The 26017-nt window shown below is 38.8% G+C and overlaps 1 protein-coding gene across 1 annotated transcript; it reads right to left on the reverse strand.

Annotated features, from left to right (window-relative positions):
• Positions 1–3777: 3777 nt before the first annotated feature.
• cfap100 (cilia and flagella associated protein 100) lies at positions 3778–12434 on the reverse strand. The gene is made up of 14 exons (XM_061047470.1): positions 12356–12434; positions 11183–11292; positions 10851–11064; positions 10479–10543; positions 9318–9481; positions 9154–9234; positions 8389–8558; positions 8156–8240; positions 7788–7824; positions 7524–7678; positions 7061–7190; positions 6771–6973; positions 5252–5345; positions 3778–4811 (listed from the first exon to the last, which is right to left on the reverse strand). Exons 2-14 carry the CDS (start codon positions 11285–11287, stop codon positions 4686–4688), a joined length of 1629 nt encoding a protein of 542 aa, XP_060903453.1. The 5' UTR covers positions 11288–11292; positions 12356–12434; the 3' UTR covers positions 3778–4685.
• Positions 12435–26017: the final 13583 nt, after the last annotated feature.

The raw sequence follows: 26017 nt of genomic DNA on the forward strand, positions 1-26017 counted from the left end.
CCTCGTCCATATAGGCGACTTGGAATAGGTCTAACTCAGAACTTATCTCTGCTTTCAATACAGACACTGTGTATTTTTCAAAGCATTTCTTAACCACATAAATTAAAGCCACCACTCCGTTTTTTGTTGGACAGAGTTCATTTGTAATGGGAATATTTGTAGATTTTTTATTTCCTGAGGGGGCGTTGACCATGTGTTTATCCACAGACTGTTGGGAAACAGGGCACCAAGCTGTAGTGAGCTCTTGTGCAGAGGACTTTAAGAAAAGAGAGTCCATCTGGGCCTGTGGATTTCCATTTGGATACATGACTGAAAAGTGACTTTGAACTTCATGAGGGTCAATTACCAACCTGGAGCAGGAAACTAGTAGTCAAAATTGTCTGCAGCACAATATTACATTCTAAAAAAGTCCAGTGTAACCTGAGAAAAAAGTCAATTGAGTTGGTTAATTTTTTTTTCCATTAAGCGTTCGTCATATTTGCGGTCATAGGTAACAGCTTTCATAGAGTCCCGTAGTGCTTTAGAGTCCATTGAAATAAAATTATGTTCTATTATAGCCCTGTATTCCATCCTTGCATCACTTAGCATTTTATTGAGTTCCTATTGCACTGTTTTAAACCCATTATGTCACGATTTCTAAAAGCTGTTTTTTTCCTGGGTGATGCAGTCCTTAATCCCTCTAGTAATACAAGGCTTATTGTTTGGATGCACTTTAATGTCCTTTTTGGCTACCACACAATCTGTTTTTCTTGCAGTTGCCTCCTCAATAAGCAAATCATGAAAAAAATGTCCCGGTTTGTGCAGAGAAAAGATCCCTTCAGTGTTCCTATCAGACAAGGACCCTCAAGTGGATTCAAATGCAAGACTCCCCAGTGCAGAGTTAAAAATGGCAGGCTTATTGACTGTGTGGTTTGGTATACAGACAATCCAAAAACACAAACAAACAAGTGCATGCCTTGTGCATGTCATAGCCATGTTGGTACCCTAAGTGAGATAAGGTTTTGGAACCAGAACCAGAACCAGTAACAAGCAGGGGGAGGCAGCTTTGAATTTTTATTCTCTTTAACTGTGGATCATTTAAATATGGTAGGTAATGTAAAAAGAAAATCAAAAAGGTAAAACAATACATACATTTAACCCATCATATACATCCACATATATATCAGGCAATGAGGCACCTGCAAAGGTAAGCTGGTTAGATTGGTTTGACCAATGAGTACTGACCGGGAGGTGAGGGGCGTGTCCAACAGAGGCATGAATGACACCTTGGTCAATAAGTTGGAAATGTAGGTAACCATGGTTCTCTGAGTGAAAAGACTATCTCTCCAGCTCTATACATATGGAATATGTAGTGGAGAGATAGTCTCGATACGATAGAGAAAGTAGGTTACAAAGTGTAACCATGGTTCTCCACACTACATGGAGCCGGAGAGATAGTCTCGAACAGCAACCAAGGGGATGGTTTAGAGTTTACACATGGATCTTTAAGAATACTACATACATAAAGAATAAAAAGAGCAGCAGACCACATTATAATACATTTCCAAGAACGATATTGTCACAGACCAAATACAAAATCCAATAAAAATAAAAACTAAATATTTAAAAATATTAAAAAGAAATAAACACATTACAAAGTATTAAAAATAAAATAAAAAACACGAAAAGGTCGATCTTGAAAACACTAAAACTCATTGATCGGAAAATCTTCATTCATTCCCCCTGGAAATAAACTTTTAAAATAACAAACAAAACAATAACAAAATCCAAAATGCTTCTCTCTTTTTCCTGATCAAATTGATATGATCACCTCTTAGATTCAGTTTGATGGCTTCTATTCCAAGGAAAAATAAAAGAGTTTAGTTTGATTAAAATGTTTTGCAACAGGGCTGGTGATGTCATTCCTTTCATTGTGCGCCTGTGTTCAGTGATGGGGATGTTTCTCCCAGCATATTTGATCATGTACACCACATGTTTTGATTTGCATGTGATAAAGTCCCTAATATTCATTGTTTTTCAGATGATGCGGTGATTAAAAAGAATTGAGTATTTTGGTAAATTGACAGTTAATGCAGGTTGTCATGAATGGCTTGAAGGCCAGGTTTTGCTCGAGGTTTCTGATTGTTTAAAGGACGTTTTTTCTTTCCACTTTTAATTTTCTAAAAGTTGAGAGCTGCTCATAATGGATTAATATTTGGTCTTTGTAGATAATATAACAGAGAAAGGTTCTTTACTGTAGGCTACCTGCTCTTTTGTCACATCATATATCAATGAGTAAGGTCTTTAAGCTGCAGAATGTAAAGTGTCTTGAGATAAAATTAGAATTGGCGCTATAAAATTAAAGATTGATTGACTGATTGAGAATGGGTGGGAATCACAATTGATGATATCAAGAGGAAACTTCTCACTTTTCCACTCAATTATATCAATGAATACGCCATGAACTACTTGAGCCCAGGTGAATTCATCATGTCAGTTTACTGAGGAGGCTGATTTTTAACATGGAGAGTGAGGAGATAACTGGTTGAGAAGATGAAGGATTGTCACTGTTTTTATCCACTAATGATTTTATTGACAACTTGAGAAAAGAGACTGACGTCACTGGAGCTGATTTACCGACAGGTCAGGAGGGGATTAGTGGGCAGCCAGGGACAGTTGTGGAGCGCCCTCTGCTGACACAAGATGCGCTCCTACCTGTTTTGTCACCACAGAGACCATGCAGCTTAATAAACTCAGAGAAGTCAGAGCAAGTTAGAAACCTGCTGCATCTGACTGGGCGAGTTGAGTATGTTAATACTCTTACCATCTTGCTTTTGGTGTGTGTCTAAAAAAAAATCAAGTTTAATATTGTTTTATAGTGTTTTAATATTATGTAGTGGGAGTGTAGACATAACCTTTTTAGGGCAGTCGAGTTGTTTCTCCTTTGTATGGTGATCATGTGTGCAGTTGCACTGTATTACAACCTGTGTTTTGTCAAAGCGTAGTTTGCAGTTCCTCCAGTAGAGGGTGTTAGTGTGCCGTGTTCCATTGGTATGCCTTATGCTAAAAGTCTAGCCCTGTTTAACTGTGTGTAGGGGATAATAGGGGAAGCCCTTTAGATGGCCTAGCAGGTAATGGGAGGTTTCCTGCTCTCTCTGCCTCATTTTTATGAATTGTGCCTTTTCTGTGTGTGTGTCAATAAAGATTGGATATGTTTTGTTAAGCTGCATTCTGTGGTAATTTGGTGGCTCTGACTTTGTGGCAGTAATTTCCTGCCACCACCCTTGAAACCTGACATGTATTGCAATAGAAAGAAATGCCACAGAGCTATATCACTCATTGACCAATACTGTCCAAGAGACAAAAGAAAGTCCTGCTCAGTTGTTCTTCCGCATCATGGACCTTAGACAGAACGTTTTTTCACATCTGAGAGAGCCAAGTCAGGGTTGAAGTATAACCCAGAATGCATACAAACACAATTCTCGCAAACATTGTTGACATAGAGCGACGCCTAAAGTTTGGAAGTGGAAAGGAGAGGTATACTGTCATCTACAGTATGACCAAACAAAATGGAGTCAAAATGGCTATTATTCAAGAGGGGATCACCAGTTGACCAGGTTAATGGTTTAGAGAAAAACAAAAGCTAAAACCCTATACTTGAGAATCTTGGGTCTAGGGTTAGGGTGGTTTAGGGTTAGGGGATGTCCATTTATATATATTTGTATGTATTTGTATCCACAGAAGTGTATTTTTAGAATTCTGACATTAATCAGAATTCTCCACACTTATCTATGCGCACACACACACAAACACACACACGTAGTATGCTGCTATTGCCATATTATCTTAATGGACTAGGGAGGCTTAACAAAGTACCGACAGATAAAGACAGTACACCTCTGGTTATAAATTAATGTTTATGTGACTGTATACTGGGTATATTCATCTAATTGTGTCTAAAGTGTAATCTTGAGGTTTAAAGTATTTGCTGCAGTCTGTATACCTACAGGAAACTGTTAGTCAACATTTGATTGTTTTAGTTGGGGAGGGTAGGATATCAATGTGTCAACTAAAATTTATTGGATTTCTACAAGTGTTTAAGCTAATTCATATTTGTAATATAAATAGTTTCATAAATGCAAGTTAAAACCAGTTGGAAACAGTATTTACCTGAATTCTTATTTACTGACTGTAGTTTTATTTACCTTTTAAGAATAAGGCACTGTCCCTTTAAGACACGCTCAGTGGTGAGACGCTGTGTGTAAACTTGTGTTCAAACGTGGGCTTTTCTTTAATAAAAGTGGCAAAACGTGAAGATGGACTTGTTCTGACTGGTTCATTTTTAAGGGTGCAACATAAGGTACAGAGGACAAATAGAGATCAGAGGGTGCCTTGAAACAGTTGTGAGATCTGCTCCTGAAAGTACACTGCCTTGGTCCTGGTTTGAAGAGGTGGGCTTTTGCACGGTATGGTTGCTCATCATCAGCACAAGTACGAGTACCCATCATGGACATGACATAAATTGCCTAATCGATGCGGTACTTAACAAAGTACTCACTACACACTTTTTTTTCGGTCATGCTTATTGATTCTAGGACATGAATGTGGTTGTACAATAAAATAATCAATTTTAACACATTTCCACTCTTGAGCTAAAACATCATTCTACTCTGTTATATAATGACACAATTGAACAGTTCTTCTCTTTAATCTATGTCCTCAGCTTTGAAAAGGAAAACATCGATCTCTTCATCAGCGGAATTGTTGTCCACATGGATCTCTCTGACCTTCTGGGCGACAGGCATGCATCTGGGCATGAGCCTTCTTGTAGTCTAAAAAACAAATGAGGTAGCTACAAGTGTTTAAATGCAGGAAAAGTGTGTTTTAAGAATTGATAAGCTTTACTTTATTCCATCAGAAGATATCATCTTAGAATGTGAAAAGTTTCACACTATATCAAAATATTTTTTTCCTTTTTATAAAGGAATAATTTATAATTTAACATTAACCTTTCAACATTATCACTTGACATTGATCAGTTTCTTTTGCTGGCATGGCAACAAAAACTTTGTCTGAATCCAGTTTCAGTCTGCCTCTCAAAAGCCTCTTGAAAAATGTAAATTCAGTTTGGTATCAGACATAACTTCGGCAAATGAATTTGTTACTACTGTAATAAACCGAGATTTAATTTGATGTAAACTAGAGGTAATACAACATTTAAATTATTTTATAATATTCTCTACATGATGCACTTTTTAAGCAAATAACTTACTATTTTCTTGGAGTCAGCCAGGGATTTTTCCAAGTACCTCCTCATCCTTTCCTTCTGTTTCTCTCTCTGCTCCTTCAGCCTTTCCTCACGATGCCTGAACAAGAAGTAGGAAAGGAGGAGATATTTTATTATTACAATCCATTAAACAACACAATACTTTATTGTCCCCCCAGGGGGAAATTTGTTCTAACAGCTTTGCACAGTTGGTACACATGAAGAAAACATTTAACAGAAGTTAGAAACACATAACAAAGAAGGGACCAGTCAGTGTGCAAGCATGTTTAAAGGACAAAGCTCTTTTATAAATATATATAATGTATATATATATGTGTGTGTGTGTGTGTGTGTTTGACTAGCAGTCGACTGAGGCTCTGCCTTACAGTACGAATCATTGAGTACTGGACTTTATAAGTTCACCCCTAGAGGGTACACTTTTCCTTTTGGTTGTTTCTGATGTTGTGGGTGCTTCAGTGACATATAACTCCAATCTGCCATCAACATATTTCACACAGTGTCCTGTGTGTGTCAGGGGCACAATGGAAGGAGAGAAGTTAAATGAGCCGGCTGGAGTATGGTTTATTTAAGAAAAATAATTAAATCCACCGTGTAAATACCAACGCGCCTGCCTGAAGTCACACCTGACTCTTAAAGGGAATGAGAGCTGACACCCTGATTGGTTTGATTCATGTTACGCCCAAAACACACCTATGTATAATCACAAGACATAATCCAACCTTATTGTGCTCTGCGCTTCATATTGTGCCCCGCATAACTAGCGAAATATAGTCACTGTTTTTGGACTTTAGCGCGCTGAACGACAACAAAATGGGGCCCAAAATGTTACTTTCCAGTTTATCAGTGAAATTTACAGACTACATTTCAGACTGGATTCTCTGTTGACAGAGAGGGATTAATACTACTTTACTATAAAAGTCTAATTTATTATTATTATTGTTTATTCTAATGACCTGAATGAGGGTATTGACTGTATAAAGATTGATGACGCATCTCCACATCCTCTGGCTCTAAAGAAGTGAAGCCAAATTACTCCAGGATCGTTGGTGACATCTTATACTAGTGTCATCATTTGGACCCAGAGTCTTCTCGGTGTGGATAGGACTTGTAGAGCCATGGTATTTATATCCTGCTACTTTATGTCAGGACTCACTCAGGAACTCTTGAGAGAGATTAAACCACTCCTCCAGCCAGCCATCGCTGCACCAGCCTCCAGTACAACCCAGGAGGATTGTACATGATTCACAATTTGATTAATTTCAGGCAGCTCATGCAGTGCTGAAGTGATCATTTTTGTTAAACAGGAATCTTAATTTAGATAAACCGGGGGAGGGGTTAGTGACAGACATACAGCGTCCCTGTAACATAAGCTAAAAGAAGACAAAAATGGAAGAACTATAAAAATGAAGAGGAGAATCTCATCAACAGGCTGCATGCAGGGTTGGCGTATGGGTACTTAACACTTAAAAAGAGAAGGTCTTTCGATTTTGGCCGATGATAATACCTGCTCCTCCTCTCACTGTCCTTGAACTTCCTCATCATCCCTAAGCTTTCTTCAGGGATGCTCTCAATGTTTTGAAGCAGTTGTGATAGTCGGTTTTCAATATTGGCCAGCCTCTCCAGGGTGCTGAGGTTAGTCATCCTGTCGTCCACACAGCAGTGATGGACCTCAGCTACCTTCTTATCCAGACTGTCCCACATGATGTCCTGTAAGCAGGAAAAGGAAGTGTACCGTACAGCTCAAATCCCACAGTTGTTTTATCAATATTCAGTCATACACATTTTGTTGCTCACCTGATCTTCTGTGTTCAGTGAGATGTGGAACTGAACCTTCTGTTTGAGTTTGATGCATTTTGCCTTCTCTTTATCAATTCTCTGGTTCATGTTGTTTATCTGTAGCGTCAGCTGCTCTTCATCCTTTTCACTTAAGAAAAAAAAGGAGACATTTAAGATGGATATGGAAAAAAGATATGAGATGGAAGAAAGGTTTAAAAATGAAAAATATCTATGTTCAAACAAATGAAGAAAAATGGTCATTCAGCACAGGAATAAGAGTGTCTAGAAGCTTCATATTTGACTAAACGTTAACTCGTCATTTTACAGTATTTGTATCACATGTATGTGCTTGTATATATTCAATACAAGCACAAGAAAAATAAAGAACAACGGAAAGGGGACAAATGCATAAAGAAGCAATTAAAATTTGGTAACTAAAGTTATTCTTCACTCACAGAGCCTTTTAACAGGTTTTGCTTACATTTTCTTTCTGATGGTCTCTATTGACTGATGGAACTCCTCCAGGGTCTCAACAACTCTTGAGGAGTTCTGAATGAGGGACAAGTTTTGCTCTTTAAGTTCTGTAACCAGATCCAGTAGCTGCTGAGGATCTGTGAAGTATATCACTGGCTCATTCTGCAGAGGGGACAACAAAGTAGGGAAGGAAGCCAAACTTTAAATTCTGACAAAAAAAAAAGCACAAAAAGAAATGAGATGGGTGGTCAGAGGACTAGATTTTCCTTACCTCATATTCTAAGCTGTCACACTCCAGTGTAGAACTGCTGATAATAAAAGGCCAAGGAGAGTTTTAGAGGTCAGGAGAAAATATTTGCATATCATTATCAATGAATGGACTGAAAATGTTTAGTAATTATCAAGCATGCTGCGGGTCAAAAAAGTTCAACAGTATGTTTCAATGACAAGACAACCTTTGTTCTACTAAACTTTTTACAAGGGCATGGGTCCTCTATGGGTGGAAATTCTAAAGCCATTGTTATAGCTTCATTTTTATATGGTAAATACTTAAGGAAGTCATGGATTGTCCCCCTGATGGACCACCAGAGCATGTATAGGATACATTTGTTGATTGAGGATGGTGTGTTGTTTCCTTACGGTGTGTTGATGTGGGCTGAGGACAGCTTGGTCTCCCTGATGACGGGGATCTCTCTCCCTGGACTGGAAACACTGCTCTCCAAACCTGAGTCAATTGTATCAATCAAATAATTCTACTACAACTTTTTACAATGATTGTACCTACAGTAACAAAGCACAGATGAGTGAAAGACAACAATATCAGGACAACAAGTGTTTTCCTGGTCGTCTGAAAACTGTTTACGAGGATTTACCGTTCCAAAAAGCTGACTCCACAGATTCCCTGTTCTGTTCGTCCAGAGTGTCTTTGTATGACAAAGCCTTAGTCTTCTGGGCCTGCTGCCACTCCAGAGGAGACAACTTGAACAGAAGCTCTTTGTATCTCTTGTAGTCTATCAGGATCTCTTCAAACTTGGCGAGTTCACTATGACACATAAATCATAGTTTCAACCCTCAATCCTTCAAACATTATAATACATAAATACAATACAAAAAAAAAGTCATCTGGGGTATGAAGATACCACAGTTGTAGGACTAGGGTTCAATGAATATGACATAAAAAAAAGTCTCTCAAGGTCTTTGCACACTGAGTTTGTTTTTTTGCGTCCAAAATTGATGCACGTTCAAAAAGGAACACAATCTCATGTTGTGTCAATCATGTTTGCACCCTGACTCTGACTCTTTCATCGATTTCTTTTCAGAACAGGTTCCATGTTCTGCGTTTTTTCCGTTTTTCTGTGTTTGTGTGTGTGGTTGTGTGTAGTGTCCCTACCTCAAACATACTGCCAGCTTCTCTTCAGGATTAATTACTTTGAGTAAACTGGTGGTTTGTTTTGTGTAAAAATAAATGCATCCGACTCAGTATGCAAGTTTTTCTGCTGGTAAATGTTTTTACAGAGCCAAAAATGCATAAAATCAAGGACTCAGTGTGCAAAGGCCTTAAGTGCACCTTTTTTTTGGCCACTTTACTGCACTAGAACATGGGAAAAGTTCAAATGGACACATTGAGAAAACTCTACCTTTTCAAGGAACCTAATTCTGCCGTCAGCTTCTTGATTTTTAGGTGCTTCTCCTGTTTGGACTTGGCCTCCCGTTCAAAACTGACAACAGAAACAGGATGACTCATGTCCTCTTGTCAAGGCAACATTTCTATTTTGGCAAATGCAAAGCAAGCAGCACTTACAATGTTCTGGCTGCGACCGACTTCTTCTCATTATCCCTGAGGACCTCTTCAAATTTAAGGTTGTCGTCCCTGACGATTGTTTCAAGCTCTATCAGCCGTTTCTCCTCTTTTGCAATGGCCTTGTCCATCCTCAAAATGGAAGATTTCTTTGTCATCAGAGATAACTGAGGAAGTGAGGGAAAATAAAGCAAGAGCAACAGATTAATTAAAACACTTTGCTTTGATATATCACAACCTTCTTTTGATTCCCCTCCTTCAAAATAGTTTTCTTTTCTGATAGTAACATGGTTGACGAACCTCTTGAAGCCTTTAGCTCTGACTGGCTATACATTATGTGTTATTCTGTTTTGGAAGTTTTATTTTCACGCAGTAAATCAGGTGAAACTTTACAAATACATTGGGACGGCAGAGCTGAGAAATTAGTATGTCAAGAATTTCCTTCTGGTTTAATAATGTTTTATGATATCTAATCTTATCTTATCTTATCATTATGCACAGATTAATTAAAAGGCAGCACCCAGTATTACTGGAGGAAAAAAATCCTCTTTCCCGATCAATCCCCAATGTTCCCAATTGAGGCTTTAATTTTTCAACCAATTGTCATCTTCGTCAGACTTTCTACCATTGATCAGCAACACATTAGGCTGTCTTGTGTTTAAAAGCGTTCCCACAAAATTTGGTATTACACTCTTATCACATTGTTGAATTCATAGTTTGAATATATAGTTTAAAAATAAATCTAATGCAGTGAAACTGTAGCAGAAATGAAGGTTGTTTTTATTGCAGTTTTTTCCCCTTTGCAAAACTTTGGGCCAATTACACTCGTGATACACTTTAACCTCACTCAGTTTGACTGATGATTCAGGAGTGTTTCTACATGTTCTTAATCTGCTACCAGGAAAAGAGATGATTAGCTGGCAACACGTTTGGCAAATTCACTATCTGATTTTTTCATATTCAAACAAGAAATACTTAACTGCAGACTAACAATGATATAATGAGGCAATTTGTTAAACTACCAACAATCACTGTTGAGACAAAATGGAATACAGCTCTCAAAACATCAATCCATTTACTAAGAAGTATTTTGAAAAATAAATATAAACATAAAAAGTAAGATTTACCCTTTTATTGACATTAGCAACTCATGAAATCATTTACCTCCAAATCAGCCTTCTGCCGTTGCATGGAGATCAAGTCTTGTTTTCTGTCTTTCATTATGTTTTCTGGGGACAAAGGAAAACAGAAGTTAACTTTAAATAAAAGAAAGTTATTAGTTTGGGAAAGCTGAAGACGACAGGAAACGTGGAAAAGAGAGACTTTAGACTTTATTGTCCCCATGGGGAAATTCTTTTTCACAGCACCTTTACTGTCAACACAGACAATTGACAAAGAGAGGATGACATGCAGAAAAAGCTCCATGGCTGCTGTTGTGAGGAGTTATAGCATTAATTCATGAGAACCACAGATGATTATTCAGAGTTTCTGAGACAAACATTTGAGGCAAGTTAAAAAAATCTTTTCTCCACTCACCTCGTTTCAGCATTGCTGTCTTCAGCTCACGTCTGGCAGGTGCTTGTTTATGGCAAACTGTTTTCATCTTGGTTGGTTTTGTACTGTTCAACTTTTCTTTTTGTTCCTCTTCCTCCTCCACTTGTCCTACCGGCCCTGTCTTTAGTTTGGGCCTCATTCTTGAAGTGCATGTTGTCTTCTCATCAACTTGCAAAGCCATCAACGTACCTGTGTCCTGTGTGCAGAGGAGAACAGCAACAGACTTGATTTTTCTCACTGTGTCACACAAGTGTCTAAACTACATGTTAAAGCCTGTATTTCTGAAACAATATGGCCCGAATACAAACCCTTACCTCTTTTTGGTTCCCTTTTTTAGTTAGAGTCAACTTCAAAATGCTATTACTGTCCGGCACTTTGAAAGGGCTCTGTTGAGTCTCTTGTCTTGTCCTCCTTTGCATGTCTCCTAATGATACAAAAGTGAAAATGTATTTGGACAATGACATCTCTTAATATAGTTATTTTTTATCTGGCCTATGTAATAGGCAGAGATATCAAGATCTGAAAAAGGAGGATCACTGCCTAATGAAAACTATTTTGTTCTGTGGAGAACATAATTAACACAATAAACTTCTCCAACTACCGGTATTAGTTGAGAAGCATTGAATCTCTGTACTGTATTTTTTACTTTGCAGGTTACACAGTCAATAAAATGTAAAGCCTTTTAATTAATGACAAACAGCATGGCATAACACTATAAAGTATAGTAGAAAGAAGTACCCTTCAAGATTTTATACAGATCCTGTGAAATAAGGTTTAGATTTGAACTCAATTTATTTGTTTTGTTTTTTACTGTGAACATTTAAGCTTATTTAGGAAAAATATGAAAGATATAAACAGAAAAACTGGAGCTAATGTAGGCCTATATAATTGGATTCAAATAGATTGTCTGATGATGTCAATTATAAAACAACTCATTATTCTTGGAAAAGGTAACATCCACAAATCAAAATGGACTATCTCATAAACCCTGCTTTCATCATTTTCTAATTGAACTGAAACAATACAGCACACACCTCAATATTTACAAAGCAAAAAAAAGCTGCAAAGACGTTTTGTATTTTAAAATAAATGAATTTTGCTTGAGCAAAAATAACTCATGAATTATAAGCATCCGACTCCCTGGCTTGTTCAAAGCTTATGCTATATTTGTAGACATGTTATATGTTACTGTTTGTCATACTTCTATGGTGTAAATCAAGCAGAACTGATGCCATATGTTCGAGAGGTATGCAGGCCAAAATCGCTTTGCAAACTGAGCCTGATAACACTCATATTGAAATATAGCCTACATTATAATATTGGGTAACGTGTTTGTATCTGAATATTGACAGTAGTCCCGGTTTGCGCCCCATGTGTTTCTCTCACGCTATACAAAGTGGTTATATCTTCCATTTAGCGTTCATGTTAGCATTAAGAACAGTTTAATACACTTCTTATATTTGATGTCAATAATGAACTCGACTTACCTTGTGACACTGCTACTTATACACGGGACGAAAACGGACTTATTTCACTAAAGAGCAACTCAGCACACTGTTCTGCTCTGCTGTTCCGTTAGCGTTCTGTTGCTTAGCAACTGTTGCCTTCACGGTCTTCTCAGAGCTTGGCCTCTGCTGCCTTAAAGGTGTCCTCGGACCGTTCTAAATGTATCTGGATTTCAATGTTTATCTATCTATCTATCTATCTATCTATCTATCTATCTATCTATCTATCTATCTATCTAGTCTAACAGAGCTTCAATGTGTTTTTAAGTTGCATTCATATGCCTATATGAACATACTATCATATATGTTAATGTATGTGAAAACAACAACTTCATGTGAATGTATGCTGCATCAGTTATTTCGAAAAGTCTTTAAATAAGGAAATGTAAATAGCCTACTGATGCTGAAAATGTGATGGAATTGCAACATGTGTTTTTAGTGATGTAGTTCAGTTAACAATTTTGTTTAATTTATTTTTGTTCAATCAATCAATCAATCAATCAACCAATCAATCAATCAATCAATCAATCAATCAATCAATCATTACTTGTATAGCGCCAATCCATAACAAGTGTTATCTCGAGACGCTTTACAAAAGAGCATTTGGGATAATATGCAGGAAGGATTTCTCCTTTGTATTCGTCACATGGATGGATTAGAAAAAAGGTTTATAAAGCTAGCTTCTCATATTCTTTTGTTTCCACTAGCTGATCTTTTTAATCTGTCTTTATCTTTCTTACATGAGTTACCTGCTTTATGGAAATGTAGTCACATCACTCCATTTCATAAAGGAAGGGATCCTTTAGATCTTAATAACAAAAGGCCTATATCCATTATCTGTTCTTTTGCCAGTTTTATTAATTTACAACCAAATCTCAAATGTTCTCAGTGCAAAAATATTCTATCACATTTTTTAATCTGGCTTCAGGCAGAACCATTCCACAACTAAAACTTTGCTTAAACTTACCAATAATGTGTTATGTACTACTGATAATGATGAACTTTCTGGGGCAATTTATATTGATTTTAAAAGGCTTTCGATTTTGTTGATTATTTTTTGCTCTTGGACAAACTTCATACAATTGGTTTTTCAGATAACGCAGTACTATGGTTCAATTCATACCTTAAGGAAAACAACGTGTATTAACACATGGAAACAAATCCGATATGTTGATACAACAGTGAGATGTACCAGAAGGACGACATTGGGTCCACATCCTTTTTTCTATTTTTGTTAATGATTTACCATTAATACTCAACTATTGTCTTGTTCAACTTTGCTCTCAATGTTCGCAAGAGACTTGCCTCTCAACTAATCTTGCCAATTATTGACTATTGTGATGTTATATACCAAAATGCAGTATAGACTGCAGATTTGTCCTTGGTTGTTCATCTTTTAATCATCATTGTTCATTGTATGATGAACTCAATTGGCCATCACTCACTATAAGAAGACAGCAGCACTGGATGCCGTTTCAATTTAAATGTATCCACGTCAACCTTTCCCCCTCCCCCACAGTATTTTGTAGCCTTCACTTCAAACTACCAGACTAGGAATTCCAGTCAGATTTATTCTGTTGTTCCACATGTTAAAAGAGCATGTGGTAAAAAAACATTTTTTTAAAAAGTCCTGCTGACTGGAATGACTTACCTGCACACATCAGATCTATTTTGTCACTTTGTTTGTTTAAATATGCTTCGTCTTCTGTCTCAGTGATGGAGTGTTCATGTTCCCACTAATGCTGTAACTGTCTGTATTTGTGTATATGGATCCGCTCATGTTCTTTCCTTTGTTACTCCTGGCTGTCATTTGTTTGTAATGTTTTTCATCCACTACTCTGGATTTTTAGCAAACCTTTTCTTAGTCGGTTGCTTTTTTTGTTGTCCGTTTGTGTATTGTTAACATATTGTTTTCTCTTTTGAATTGTTGTCAATTTTCACCATCATGTCATGTTGTGATTTGTCTTCTTTTAGGCTCCGGAGCAGGTTATGTTCAAGATAAGAGATCAAAGAGTATAAAAGCGTTGCCTACTTCCAGTCACGTTTTGGAAAATGGCATCATTGTTCTTGGATGATCCCGTGGAGCTCAGTGTGCAGATCATGACAGGATCTCTTGGAGGGCAAGGGTGTTAAGAGACTGGCAAAACCATTTGGCTTTCGCGGACAATTATTTATATAAACGATACAGGTTCTCGTTGGAGGGAATGGTATATCTGTGTCAACTTCTTGAGCCTCATATCCCGGGTGGGACACGTCGGAGTTGTGCACTAACTGTCCCTCAGAACGTTTGCATAGCATTGCGCTTCTTTGCATCAGTAACCTTTATGTATGCTGTGGGTGATGCAGAGAGCATAAGGAAAAATACAGTGTGCAATACCATTCATAAGGTGGCAAGTGCTCTCAGAATTTATTGATGCTTTTGTGATGTTCCCTGGCCCCTTACCCACGCAATCCATAAAAGAGGACTTTATGACATTGCAGGTATGTAATATATCTAGGACATATATAGCCTATGTATATAATGTGGATCCTATATTAAATGCAGCCTACTTCTTTCATAGGATCCCCAAAAATGATCTGTGCAATCGACTTCACTCACATTCCCATCAGTGCGCATTTTGGTGAGAATGAAGACTTCTATGTTAATCGCAAATAATTCCACAGCCTCAGCATTCAGGTAAATCTTGCGAAGGAAACTCATTTTTTGGTCATACATTGCCTGGATAATTAAAGTTCATTCATTACCTTTTAGCATGTGAAAATACTCACACAGCACAGGCGTCACATCTGGACCATCTTTCTCTCTGTAAGGATAGTTTAGTGACTTAGGCCCAAAAATTAAGAAAATTTGAAATTGCTGTTGAAGTGAATTTATTTACAGTGGAAAAAATCAAGTGCAGCAATATGTACAGTGCAGGCCTGGAGAAAAATGACAAAAATTAAAAATAACACTAGCTCTAAACAATGTCGCTCTGGGTTATTGCAGCTCTGTATACGCTTTGATAACTAGCAACAACTCTCCAACACTGTGCCACTCCAACCTCCAACAACCTGGTCTCAAGCCTCCTCTTATATAGCAGTTGGCACCTACCAAAAGGGGTTGGAAATCAATTGACTCTCAGGAGAGTATTACTTGTTCTGCAAAAAAACATACCAAAATACATTTGAGTTAAGTAAATACTTAAACAGCCATTTAAATAACACATTTAATCTCAACAATTTAAACACCCCTCCACCTCTACCAAACATGGCACCTTCCACTTGGCACACCCCCATATAAGCCCAAGGCAGATTTCTGCTCTGTTTGACAGTTCCTGGTTGAGAAAGAGGAGTGCAACAAGGCTGAGGAGCAACAGGTGACTAACAAATCTATATTTGATGTGTAATAATGAATAAATGTTTTAATGTAAAAATAGTCCATGTGTGTGTTTTCTTTTGCTTGAAAATACAATGTTTTCAATTATTTTTCAATGAGTTATTCTTAAGTTTTGTCAGAAGTCTTTTACACCAAGTACTAGTTGCTAGTCATGCTAAGCTAACACAGGCCCCTCAGCCGGCTTGAGGTTACTACAAGAGTATGTTTAGTATTAGCGCATGGAAGTGCGTGTATTAGTTTAGAGGGCACGGGGTTGCAACGTGATACTCTCCACCTTGGAGTCCTTTCAAATACACATTGATTTTATTGTGCTTATCTTGTGAAAGTATTGTTAACTCCAAACGACTTGTGATCATCAGTTTATCGGTCACCAGCGACGCGTAGACAACAAGACGCCTGGGTGGGTCAGTCTATGACTCCAGCATCTTCAGGGAGTCTTCGCTGTGCCATAGACTTTGTATGGCAACTGTACATTTTTTGTGTTCTTTAAAATGCGTTTTGTGATACTGATAATGGCAATAATACATTTATCATCAGGGCTGTTCAGTGGAGTGCAGCTGGGTTTCTTATGACCCCCTATCCTGACCCTGATTCTGGGCCACAAACCACATTCAAGATATGAAACGAAGCGACTCACCATTTTGAATTATGTTCTTATATTTATTTTTTATTTGCTCCAATGTGCATTTTGTAACGCTGGGGTTGCATCTGAAAGAATAAGGCTAAAATGGTCATACACGCAACAAGAATACATCAAATGTAATTAAAGTCTGATCTACTTGTGCCTTAAAGATTGGGCAATGATAATGTAAACGTATTAACTGCATTCGGCAGCTTCAGCTGTGTTGCTTTTTGATTTAGAAATTACCCCACCACGTCTGTGTTTCGTGCAGCGCATTTGCACAGGATAAGCGAAGTCTGTGTTTTAAAATACCCCAAAATCACCAAGATGCCGATTTGCACGGGACTAATATTAACACACAACCTCTGTGTTTGGTGAAATATGGTAGGTAATTTGCAGTGGAATTTTTACTTTTACAAATTACGGACATGGGAGATTCTCACGGGATTAAGATCACAGACGACCTCCGCATTTATTATAAATTACCAGAGGTCCCCAAGTAATACTAGTCCAGTGGGCTTATGACGGGATCCACGTGGGACCTTTGAAACGTGCGTATCTGGCCAATCACAGCATTCGAACCTGGACGAACATACACGATCTACAAGTTGTCCTTGTGTGGAAGTGGGAAAGAGTTAAGAGCATTATGGCTCTTTTAGTCGGATGGAAACCATAAGAATATTGCTTTATGGGTTTATAGTCGCCTACATCAATACCATGACTAAGTACATTCGTCTGAGTCAGAATGTCACTAAAGAGGGAAGAATAGTTTTTGATAAGCTGACCAATGTGGTAAGTGTGCGTTCAGGTTCGTAAGCATTTCAAAGTTTCTAAGGCGCGTGCAGGAAACGGAGCTGCGGCTGTCATTCAGCCTGTCGGCGAAGGGAGTGTAAGGAGGCAGAGCGACAACAGGCAGTGAACAAACATCACTGTCACGTTCAACATGTTTTTTTTATCATGTTTACTTTACACACAAGTTTTTTTCTTACCATCGGTAACTCGGGTTGCACAGCAATTTGCACTACAGTACTGTAAACTAATCTTTACACTCCATGCTAAAATGTCTTGTGCCACAGTAGGACTGCTCCAAAATGGGTAATATACGGAAATTCCCAGCTTTCCAGTGGTACCACAAATGTCTCATTCAGACGGCTTTGCAGAACTAGTTGTGCGATCGCGTTCTGCAGCACCCCCTAAATCAGGCACATTTAAACCATCAGGTTATTAAAACTTTTAAACTTACGAATAGTTTCTGCAGAGCGTTAGGCATACAACTCCCATCTGGTCAGAGCTTCTATATCGTTGTGCACATGCTGAAGTGTTTCTGAGAGGTTTTCAACATATCAAAGAAACCATGGACATTTGATCATCCTGTCACACAGAGCAGCAACTAGATTTTATCCTAGATTTAGGAGTTTTAGTTGATTACTATTTTAATAACTGCAGAACAACCTCTAAAAGGGAGAGAGAGCTCATACAGATAAGCGAGAGTGTGCCATTACGCACAGAGATGGAGAGACTTTGGCTGAGGTTTGTTGACTAATCGATATTAGCTGCTGTTAAAGAGCCCATATTATGCCCTTTTTGGGGTTTGTATATTTAATCTATGTACCTACTTTTGTACGTTCACAATAGCTAAAGTTTGAAAAAAGTGTCTGTTTTCATGTACTGCTCCTCCTTGCTCCCTCTACGCTCTGAGTCTGTCAGCTGTGCTCTGCTGAGCCCCCACTGTTAGACTTCACATGGGCCAAGTCTGCTCTGATTGGTCTGCCGATCCGCTCTGTCGTTATTGGTCAGTTGCTCAGCATGCTTCTCGGAAATTGCAACATGAGCTGCTGGGCTTGCCACAACGAGCCAATGGACTTAGATCAGTGATCTCACACTGACAAAGACGTCACACTGACAAATTTTTTTCGAGGGGGGCTAGAACCGAGCGTTACATGCAGCTAATGCTACAGCTAACAGGAGGACGTAGGAGAAGCTGCGTTTCTGCGGATTTTGAATTTTTGCACATAGATGTGCCTAAACATGCACAGGATATTTGGAAAACACACTAAAGAGCATATAAACCAGAAAAAGCATAATATGGAACCTTTAATACTAAGTATTACTAAAAGGCCCAAGAGTTTATAATACAGAGTATTCAAATTGATTTATTAAATATGAATTTGCGCGGCTCATAGAATGACCTTATCACATCTCAACTGAAAACAGCCGTCATTAAACCCAGAGAGCGCGACGGAGACAGATGCATGCTTGTGCTCTGCTCTGCTTGTGGTGCCACCAGCATTTCTCCGAGCTCCTGCAGGAACAAATGCCTTCTGTGGGACCTTCCTTGGTGTCAAGCAGGCTCCACGGCTGTCCACAGGACAAAAGTGTCGCATCCTGACACATCCAGCATGTTGTGAAACAATGCCAGTGGCCAGCGACTGGTCTTCCTCCTGCAAGTGTAGGTTGTAGTCCCCTGTGAACAAATTAAATAAAGATGCAGCATATTTTGTTGTTTAAAAATTTAATGAATAATAATACCAAAAGCACTAAACATATATGACATATAGTTATGTATGCATAATTTCACATAACTTGTCCAAGTTGTCAACCCCGCCAATGCGAGAGGAGCACATTCTTCCCCCTTTTCTCCTTGTAAGAATCAAGGGTGTGGGTTTTTGCAAATGCGAACAGGGAAGAATGCAGTTGCCGGGTTAATATCTCAAGGAGCTTCGGTGGAAGCACCAGCTTGTTTCTCCTGATCGTCCCCACCATCGTGATCTTCTGACGGAGAAGCACCTCAGCCAGTCGTAGGAGATAAAAAAAGTTGTCACGTGAGACTGTGTGTCCCTTGAGCCCTTCAGTCATTTCCAAGACCACCCTTTTCCCCGGGTTGATCGGTGGGCGTCTACAGACCTTCCTGTGTAAACCAGCAATTTCCAGGCGTACACTTTAATACAGGGGTCTCCAACAGGTAGCTCGGGAGCTACTGGTAGCTCGCGGGCAGGTTTTCAGTAGCTCGCCTATAGGTTGACCGACTGTGTTAAAAAAAAAAAAATCTGACGACGGTAAATGCACCTCTTCCCACTATTTATATATTTGGCCCATAAAAACAAGTATGAAGTACTAATGTTTTCTTGGACATTGATGTGAATTTAAGATTATTGATAAGCATTGGCTTATTGCAATTTCACACATGTACAACAGTAGCTTAATTCAGCTGAGCTATGTAAATAAATGCAAGCGATTTGATGCAAGTAGCCCTTGGCCACTTTCATTTTTTGAAAGTAGCTCTCAGATGAAAAAAGGTTGGAGACCCCTGCTTTAATACCATACCTCCCTGGTTTGGTCGGACAATATATTGCCTGAAAGAGCAGCTGCCCCTGAAGTGGACCAGCTGCTCATCCATACATACGTCAGGGTCTGGGTTGAACGGGAGAGGCAGTCGGTTAACCCATCTCCCACATGTCTCGCAGAGGGGCAAGCTTGTCACCTTGACCTGCAGCAGGTGCATGACGCGACAGCCTGTCATCAAAACGGAGCTTGGAGTTGATGATATTGAAATACGTTGGGGACATGGTGGTGCTGAAGATGGCTCTACCGGTGTGGGGGTTCAACAGGCTGGCAACTGCCTCATGTCCAGACCTATAAACCCCAGCCAGTATGAGAAGACCGAGGAAAGCCTGCAGTCAAGGCATGTCGATATCTTTCCATGCTGGGTCAGATCGTCTTCCATTGCGGTTTGTCATTTCTAAAATAATGCTCATCATTTCGTCTGTCATAAACAGCTGAAAGCATGACAATATGGAATCAATTTTGAGACGGCGTACCTTGTTGGTCCTGATTTCAGACCTGCCACCGGGACGAAACGGAACGTATTACTCGGAGACCAGGCAATGTCTCCCTTTTTAAAAAATCGTTCTTACGCTGCTACACAAACCCAAGTTAAAAGCTAGCCTAAAAACTGACTAGGGTCAGTGAGTGCCTCTCCTAACATGCTGCATTCAACGTAAAGGTGTACCTGCCTTACCTGCATGTATGCGACTGTCCTGTCTGTTAAAGGGGTGTGTGTTGGTGACTTACCGCCAAGTCACATCTTTTGTGTCGCGACCAGCACACTCGGACGGCTCGATCCTCAGAGACAGTGGTTGTGCTCTCCTCTGCCAGCCTGCGCTCTTTCATTGGATATACCAGTTAAGATGATGTGAAAAACACGTGCAGTGTCGACACACACACAAAAACAAACATTGATTCAGTCTCTGTTGTCTCCAGTGTCGAGTGTCTTGGCGTCTCCCTCGTGGCGTCCATTCAACTCAAAACCAATGCACACCCGCTTCTCCGCAGGTGCTGCTAATGAAGGTTGAAGAGTCAGAGCCACCACAACCCCCTTCAGGTGTGACATCAGCACTGACCCTGCTTCTACCAACCACACTTACCGCTGAAGACATTGAAGTGAATCCTCCTCAAGCATTATCATAACATGCGTCATCTGATGAATCTGAGTCAGACTCCTGCTCATCTTGAGTCTCAGTGGTTTCCTCCTCCGAGCTCTGCTCTAAAGCTTCCTCTGAGTCTTGCTCGCTCTCAGATTTTTCCATCACTTACCCCAAAGCCTCCTGTGTAGTATATCGTTTCATGGTTTCAGGGATAAAATGACCAGTAACTCTCATGTAAATAAAGATTTGGCTGCGACTGAAGCTGCATAAAGTCAAGGATGTTTCCAAAACCAATCTAGCTTTTTAATGGCTTTACCTGCAGGTGCATCTTTGATGCATTCTACATCAAAAACTCTGTTTTTATATGTACCTTTCACATTTTTATTTATTAATTGTAGATTACATCAAAAATGTTTTTATTGTTTTAAAGTTGGATCAATTCAAGGTTATGTTTAATCTCTGTAAACCAAAGATTCATGTATCAGATTGAATGTAAAAAACCCGGAGAAACTTCCACCCTCACGCACACACACGCCCTATAGACACAAACAAACACACACACACACACACACACACACACACACACACACACACACACACACACACACACACATTTAAAAGAATTGGCAATATCTTTTTTTTCTGTTTTTGCGGACATGCACACACGCAAAAGCATGCACACACATATTGACACACACGCACTAATATATCTTTCGAAACACTTAGACAACTATATCTACATACATGTATCATTTTAGTTTAACTCATTCATTATTATGGGCTGGAGGAATTGCATGCATTTGCGCTGTTGGGCTAAAATTGAAAAAAAGCGATATGAAGGAAAATGGTGAAATTTACAAATTTGAAGTCCGATCTACAGATTGACTTGTTTCTACGCTGAAAATCGTGATTATTATGGATTTAAATGGTTCCAAAAGGTGGACAAGGGTCACCAATGTTGCATTTTTTTTGTTCAATAGAGCATTACAGGCCTTTTATAACAGATAATGTTCAAGTTATAAAAAATTAGTAAACATACTCACCTTTATGAGTGTGAAAAAAAAATTCCATAGCATCAAAATTGACAAAAAATATCAGAAAAATAAGTTTTGAGCGTATCCTCCGCTCACGTCCAGATTGATAAATGCCGAACTTTGCATTGAAATGACCGTACACCCATTTTTTCTGTAGTACGTACATTTGATAAGTGAGGGCCAGTGTGTGTGGCAGGAGGCGTAGCTGTCTCACTGACTCTCTATTCTGGAGTTGCAACAGAGGCACACCTGTTCCCGATCACCCAGTAATCACCTGCTCAGTGTAACACTGGTCAGGCTCAGACACTTAACCAGATAATTCTGTCCTGTTAGGTAGTGTTATTTTCATATACTTTGCCTCATGTGAGTTCCAGTGCCTCTTCTGGTTTGATATTGATGTAGTGTTCTGAGGTTTGTAACTGTTTTTTTGTTTTGGGACTTTTGCAGTCTGGTGTGCCCTGCGTCCTCTCCAGACTCCCTTTGTCTTTTATTTTCCTCGTTTTTCTTTCAAGGAATGCACAACGCATCAGCCAGTGAATACAGTGTTGAGTTGTGTTTCAAAGGTTTAACTTGATGAAGATGTCATCTATAGCTCTGTTTGGTCTCCACTTGTAGCTCAGCTTGAGGATGTGTTCAAAGGGCTAGCCGTGGCCAATCTGACCTTTAACCTAGCCAATTGACAATTTAGACAGGCCACAGTAACTTATTTGGGAAAAGTTGTTTGTTGTGGAATGGGCTGTCCTATTGGTGCTAAAGTAGATGCTATTGTGAGTTTTGCTGTGTCAAACATTTGTCATGAGTTGAAACGTGTCTTTTGTATGGCAGGTTATTATCAGAGTTTTTGAAGGACTTTGCAACTGTTGCTGCACCTTTGACTAGTCATCTGTCCATTTTGTTTGGACAGATGTTTGTCAGCTGGCATTTGAGAACTGGAAAGCTCTGTTGGCTAGTGCTCCTATTCTTGCTGCCGCTGACTTTGAACAGCTCTTTAAGTAAGCCATTGACGCCGGCTGAGTTATGTGCAAAAATTCAATTGTTTTCATACATAAACCTGAGTCAGGCTCCTCCCTCTTCTCTCTCAATCTCCAGCCAGGTTTAAAAGCATGGCTTCAACCACCACTTTTCCTTTTCTTTGAGTATTTGTTTAACATTGATAGTAATACAGATTATTTTTGCTGATAGATTTTTTTTGGCTCCTTTATGTTGCTTTCCCTGAGACAGCCGTAACAAAGGCGATGTCTCAATTTTCTCAAAGGAAACACAAAACTAATCAATTCCAGCGACAATTGTTATTTTCTTTTTCTCAAATTTGTCCAGTTGTTGCATAGTTATCGGATATCTGACAGATATGGAAAGATATTGTGAGATGATTTTTCATAAGCACCTGGTGAGTAGAATTAATGTCTTAAGGGTGAATGTGTCTGTTCCTGTCAACATATTGGTTATTAAGAATAGAACAGAACATTAATCCCACCTGCAGGGACACTTGGGTGGTTTCCTTTATAAACATCATGACGCACGATGAGAGAAGAATAAGCCATTGGAGGACACATTTTGTTTACATGCATTAAAGTGTCCTGTGAGAGACTTTTTTTTATATCTGTCAGTTTTGCAAATTTAGACAATTCAAACCCACTGTTTATAATGTCTCTGAAATACATGGAGGGTTTCCACAAAACTTCATGATAGCCCAGATGTCTGTAATATTTCGGCCTATATTCAGTGAAGGAAATCTGTCTTTTGGTCCAGGCCCTCTCCTGAGAGCCTCCTCTGAGAATGCAGGTCTATTTCCAGTGTGTCTATTAATACATTGCCTGCTTTAATTGAAAGTCAAAATGAGCAAATTCTTCTCAGTAATAAGGCCAGGCAAGCTGAGAGATCAACATACAATTTGTATTATGTTACACAAATGTCACCGACCATTCCAACCGGATATTAAAATAATCATTGCAATATTACAAAGTCTACAAACTTTAGTTTTTTGAACCTGACTAGCAGAACAGTTGTATTGGTCTTGAACAGGCATATATTTGACACAGTGAAGAGAATCTTATACTTCATGAACACTTTCCATTGACTAATGACAATCAGACTACCAAACACAGTCATGGATCAACCTCTCAGGAGGAAATAACTAGCCTACATGTAAAGCTAAAAACCACGATCACATTTTTCTTTATATTGCTATCCTATTTTATATATACTTTAACTTTTTGTAGAGCTGACTCAGGGAGAAATGCACAAAAATTCCAATACCTGTACTGTCCTGTACCTGTGCAAATTGCAATAAACATCTATTCTACTCTATCAGGCTGAGGCACATACAGTGTGTGAACAAGCAATTCAGGAGTCCTTCAGGGGAACCCGATCTTATGTGGGAAAAGTCCCCATGAAATGTAACTTTGAGAATATCTAACTGCTGAGTCATAACGTATTTCCTGCGGAAACAGGACAGAACCAATCACAAGATAGAAGGCGGGGCATGATGTTTGGATGAATTAGATTGAATCGCTGAGATGAGACAAAGCTTTTGATTGTTCAAAAATTAGTACGCGCCCCTGAGTGCAGGATGAGTCATGAGAAATATCTCAGATAATGTTTTGTTGAAGTATATTTTGCAGAGTATGGCTGATAAATTAACATTTAACACAGGAATGCTGGGTTAAAACCAGTTTTTTTATTATTTCATGGGGACTTTAATACTAAGATACGGGTAATACTTTACGATTGCATATTCACGGTCTACTGTTTATCAGATTGTTTTCTCTAAAGTGTCCGACTGCTAAAGCACAGAGGTACTCAAGCTGAGATCAAACCTTGAACCTTCTTACTTTGAGCTTTGGGGCTAATCATCACACTAAGGGGGCTGATGATGAGAATGAGTTAAACGATTGTTATATATAGACACAAAAGGGGGTCACCACCAAAAGATTTTCTACAGCGTCGTTCTTTGGCAGATATCAATTCAACACAACAGGAGCAAATCATTTGTTAGATCAACAGTTTAAAATGAAAATGTTCCTATCTTACAGGGGGCCACCATTTTCACGTGATGTCTGATTAAAAATCAAAATTAGATCAAACAGTCATTAAATAAAAAAAACATCTGATCATTGCCATTTTGTTGATGAAGTAGTTGAATTGGCAAATTGTTTCAGCTTTATCAGATTAATATTGAATAATGTGATTCAATGGTCAATCATATTATTGGACACATTGACAAAAATCCTGAGCCTTTGTTGAAGATCAAGAGAGGTTTTATCTCAACAGGGAATTTGTTTCAAACTCAATCATTCTTGTGTTCTGGTGTGTTTTTATTAGGGGTATCCTCGACTAAGGACTTACATAGTCGAACCTCATTTGTCAGATTTTTCATATTATGTTGTCCACTTATCCTGGATCCATATTCCGATTTGCAACACAAGAGGTAAACCATGTGACTAAACTGTTTGTCTTCTAGACTTGAAATAATAGTGTTTTCTGTGCTAGGACTAGATCCATCCTTTTTCTGACTCATTAAGTTACATCACCTTACAATGACATTACACATTCCCATGTAAATTACAGAACACACTGACGGCCCACGGGTGTGTGTGCAGATTCAACCACAATCTATGCTTCTTTTTAGGTGGAGGCTGGTGTGTGAACTGAAACTGCTGAACAGTCGTATCGACTTCTTGTGAGAGAACCGTGGCCTGCTGCCAAAGTGACATTGTGCTAAAAGCGGGCTACTTGGGATGCTCTGTGGAAATGGGGTAGACAGCATTGTCCCTTTTGAAAGTTATTGTATAATGGATTGACTTTGAAACTACTATTTAAATGTGGAAAAGTTCAGGAGGATTCATGATATTGTCTGTTTGCCCAAGAGCAAATGCCCTTGGAATTATAAAGATCAATTTTTCTCCAGAGTGGACATGGGGTTGGAAAATACATTTTGAAATGCCATGCTGTTTCAATGACCAGAATGTCTGTGGTACATGAATGTCTACCTGCCAGTATATCTCTGCCTCTTCCTCTGGTTATAAAATGTTTTTTATAAACAGTTCCCAATTCAAAACATCTTCTCATTGTGAAGATGTTTAATGATGCCCCCTATTTCAAAGTTTGTTATTTGTAACCATGTATAGTTATTCTCCTCCACTTCTTAAGAAAAACATAAGAGTGACAGGGCCAGTATAAGGATAAAGC

The sequence above is a fragment of the Labrus mixtus genome, chromosome 10 (genome assembly GCF_963584025.1).
Source record: "Labrus mixtus chromosome 10, fLabMix1.1, whole genome shotgun sequence".
NCBI classification, from domain to species: Eukaryota; Metazoa; Chordata; class Actinopteri; order Labriformes; family Labridae; genus Labrus; species Labrus mixtus.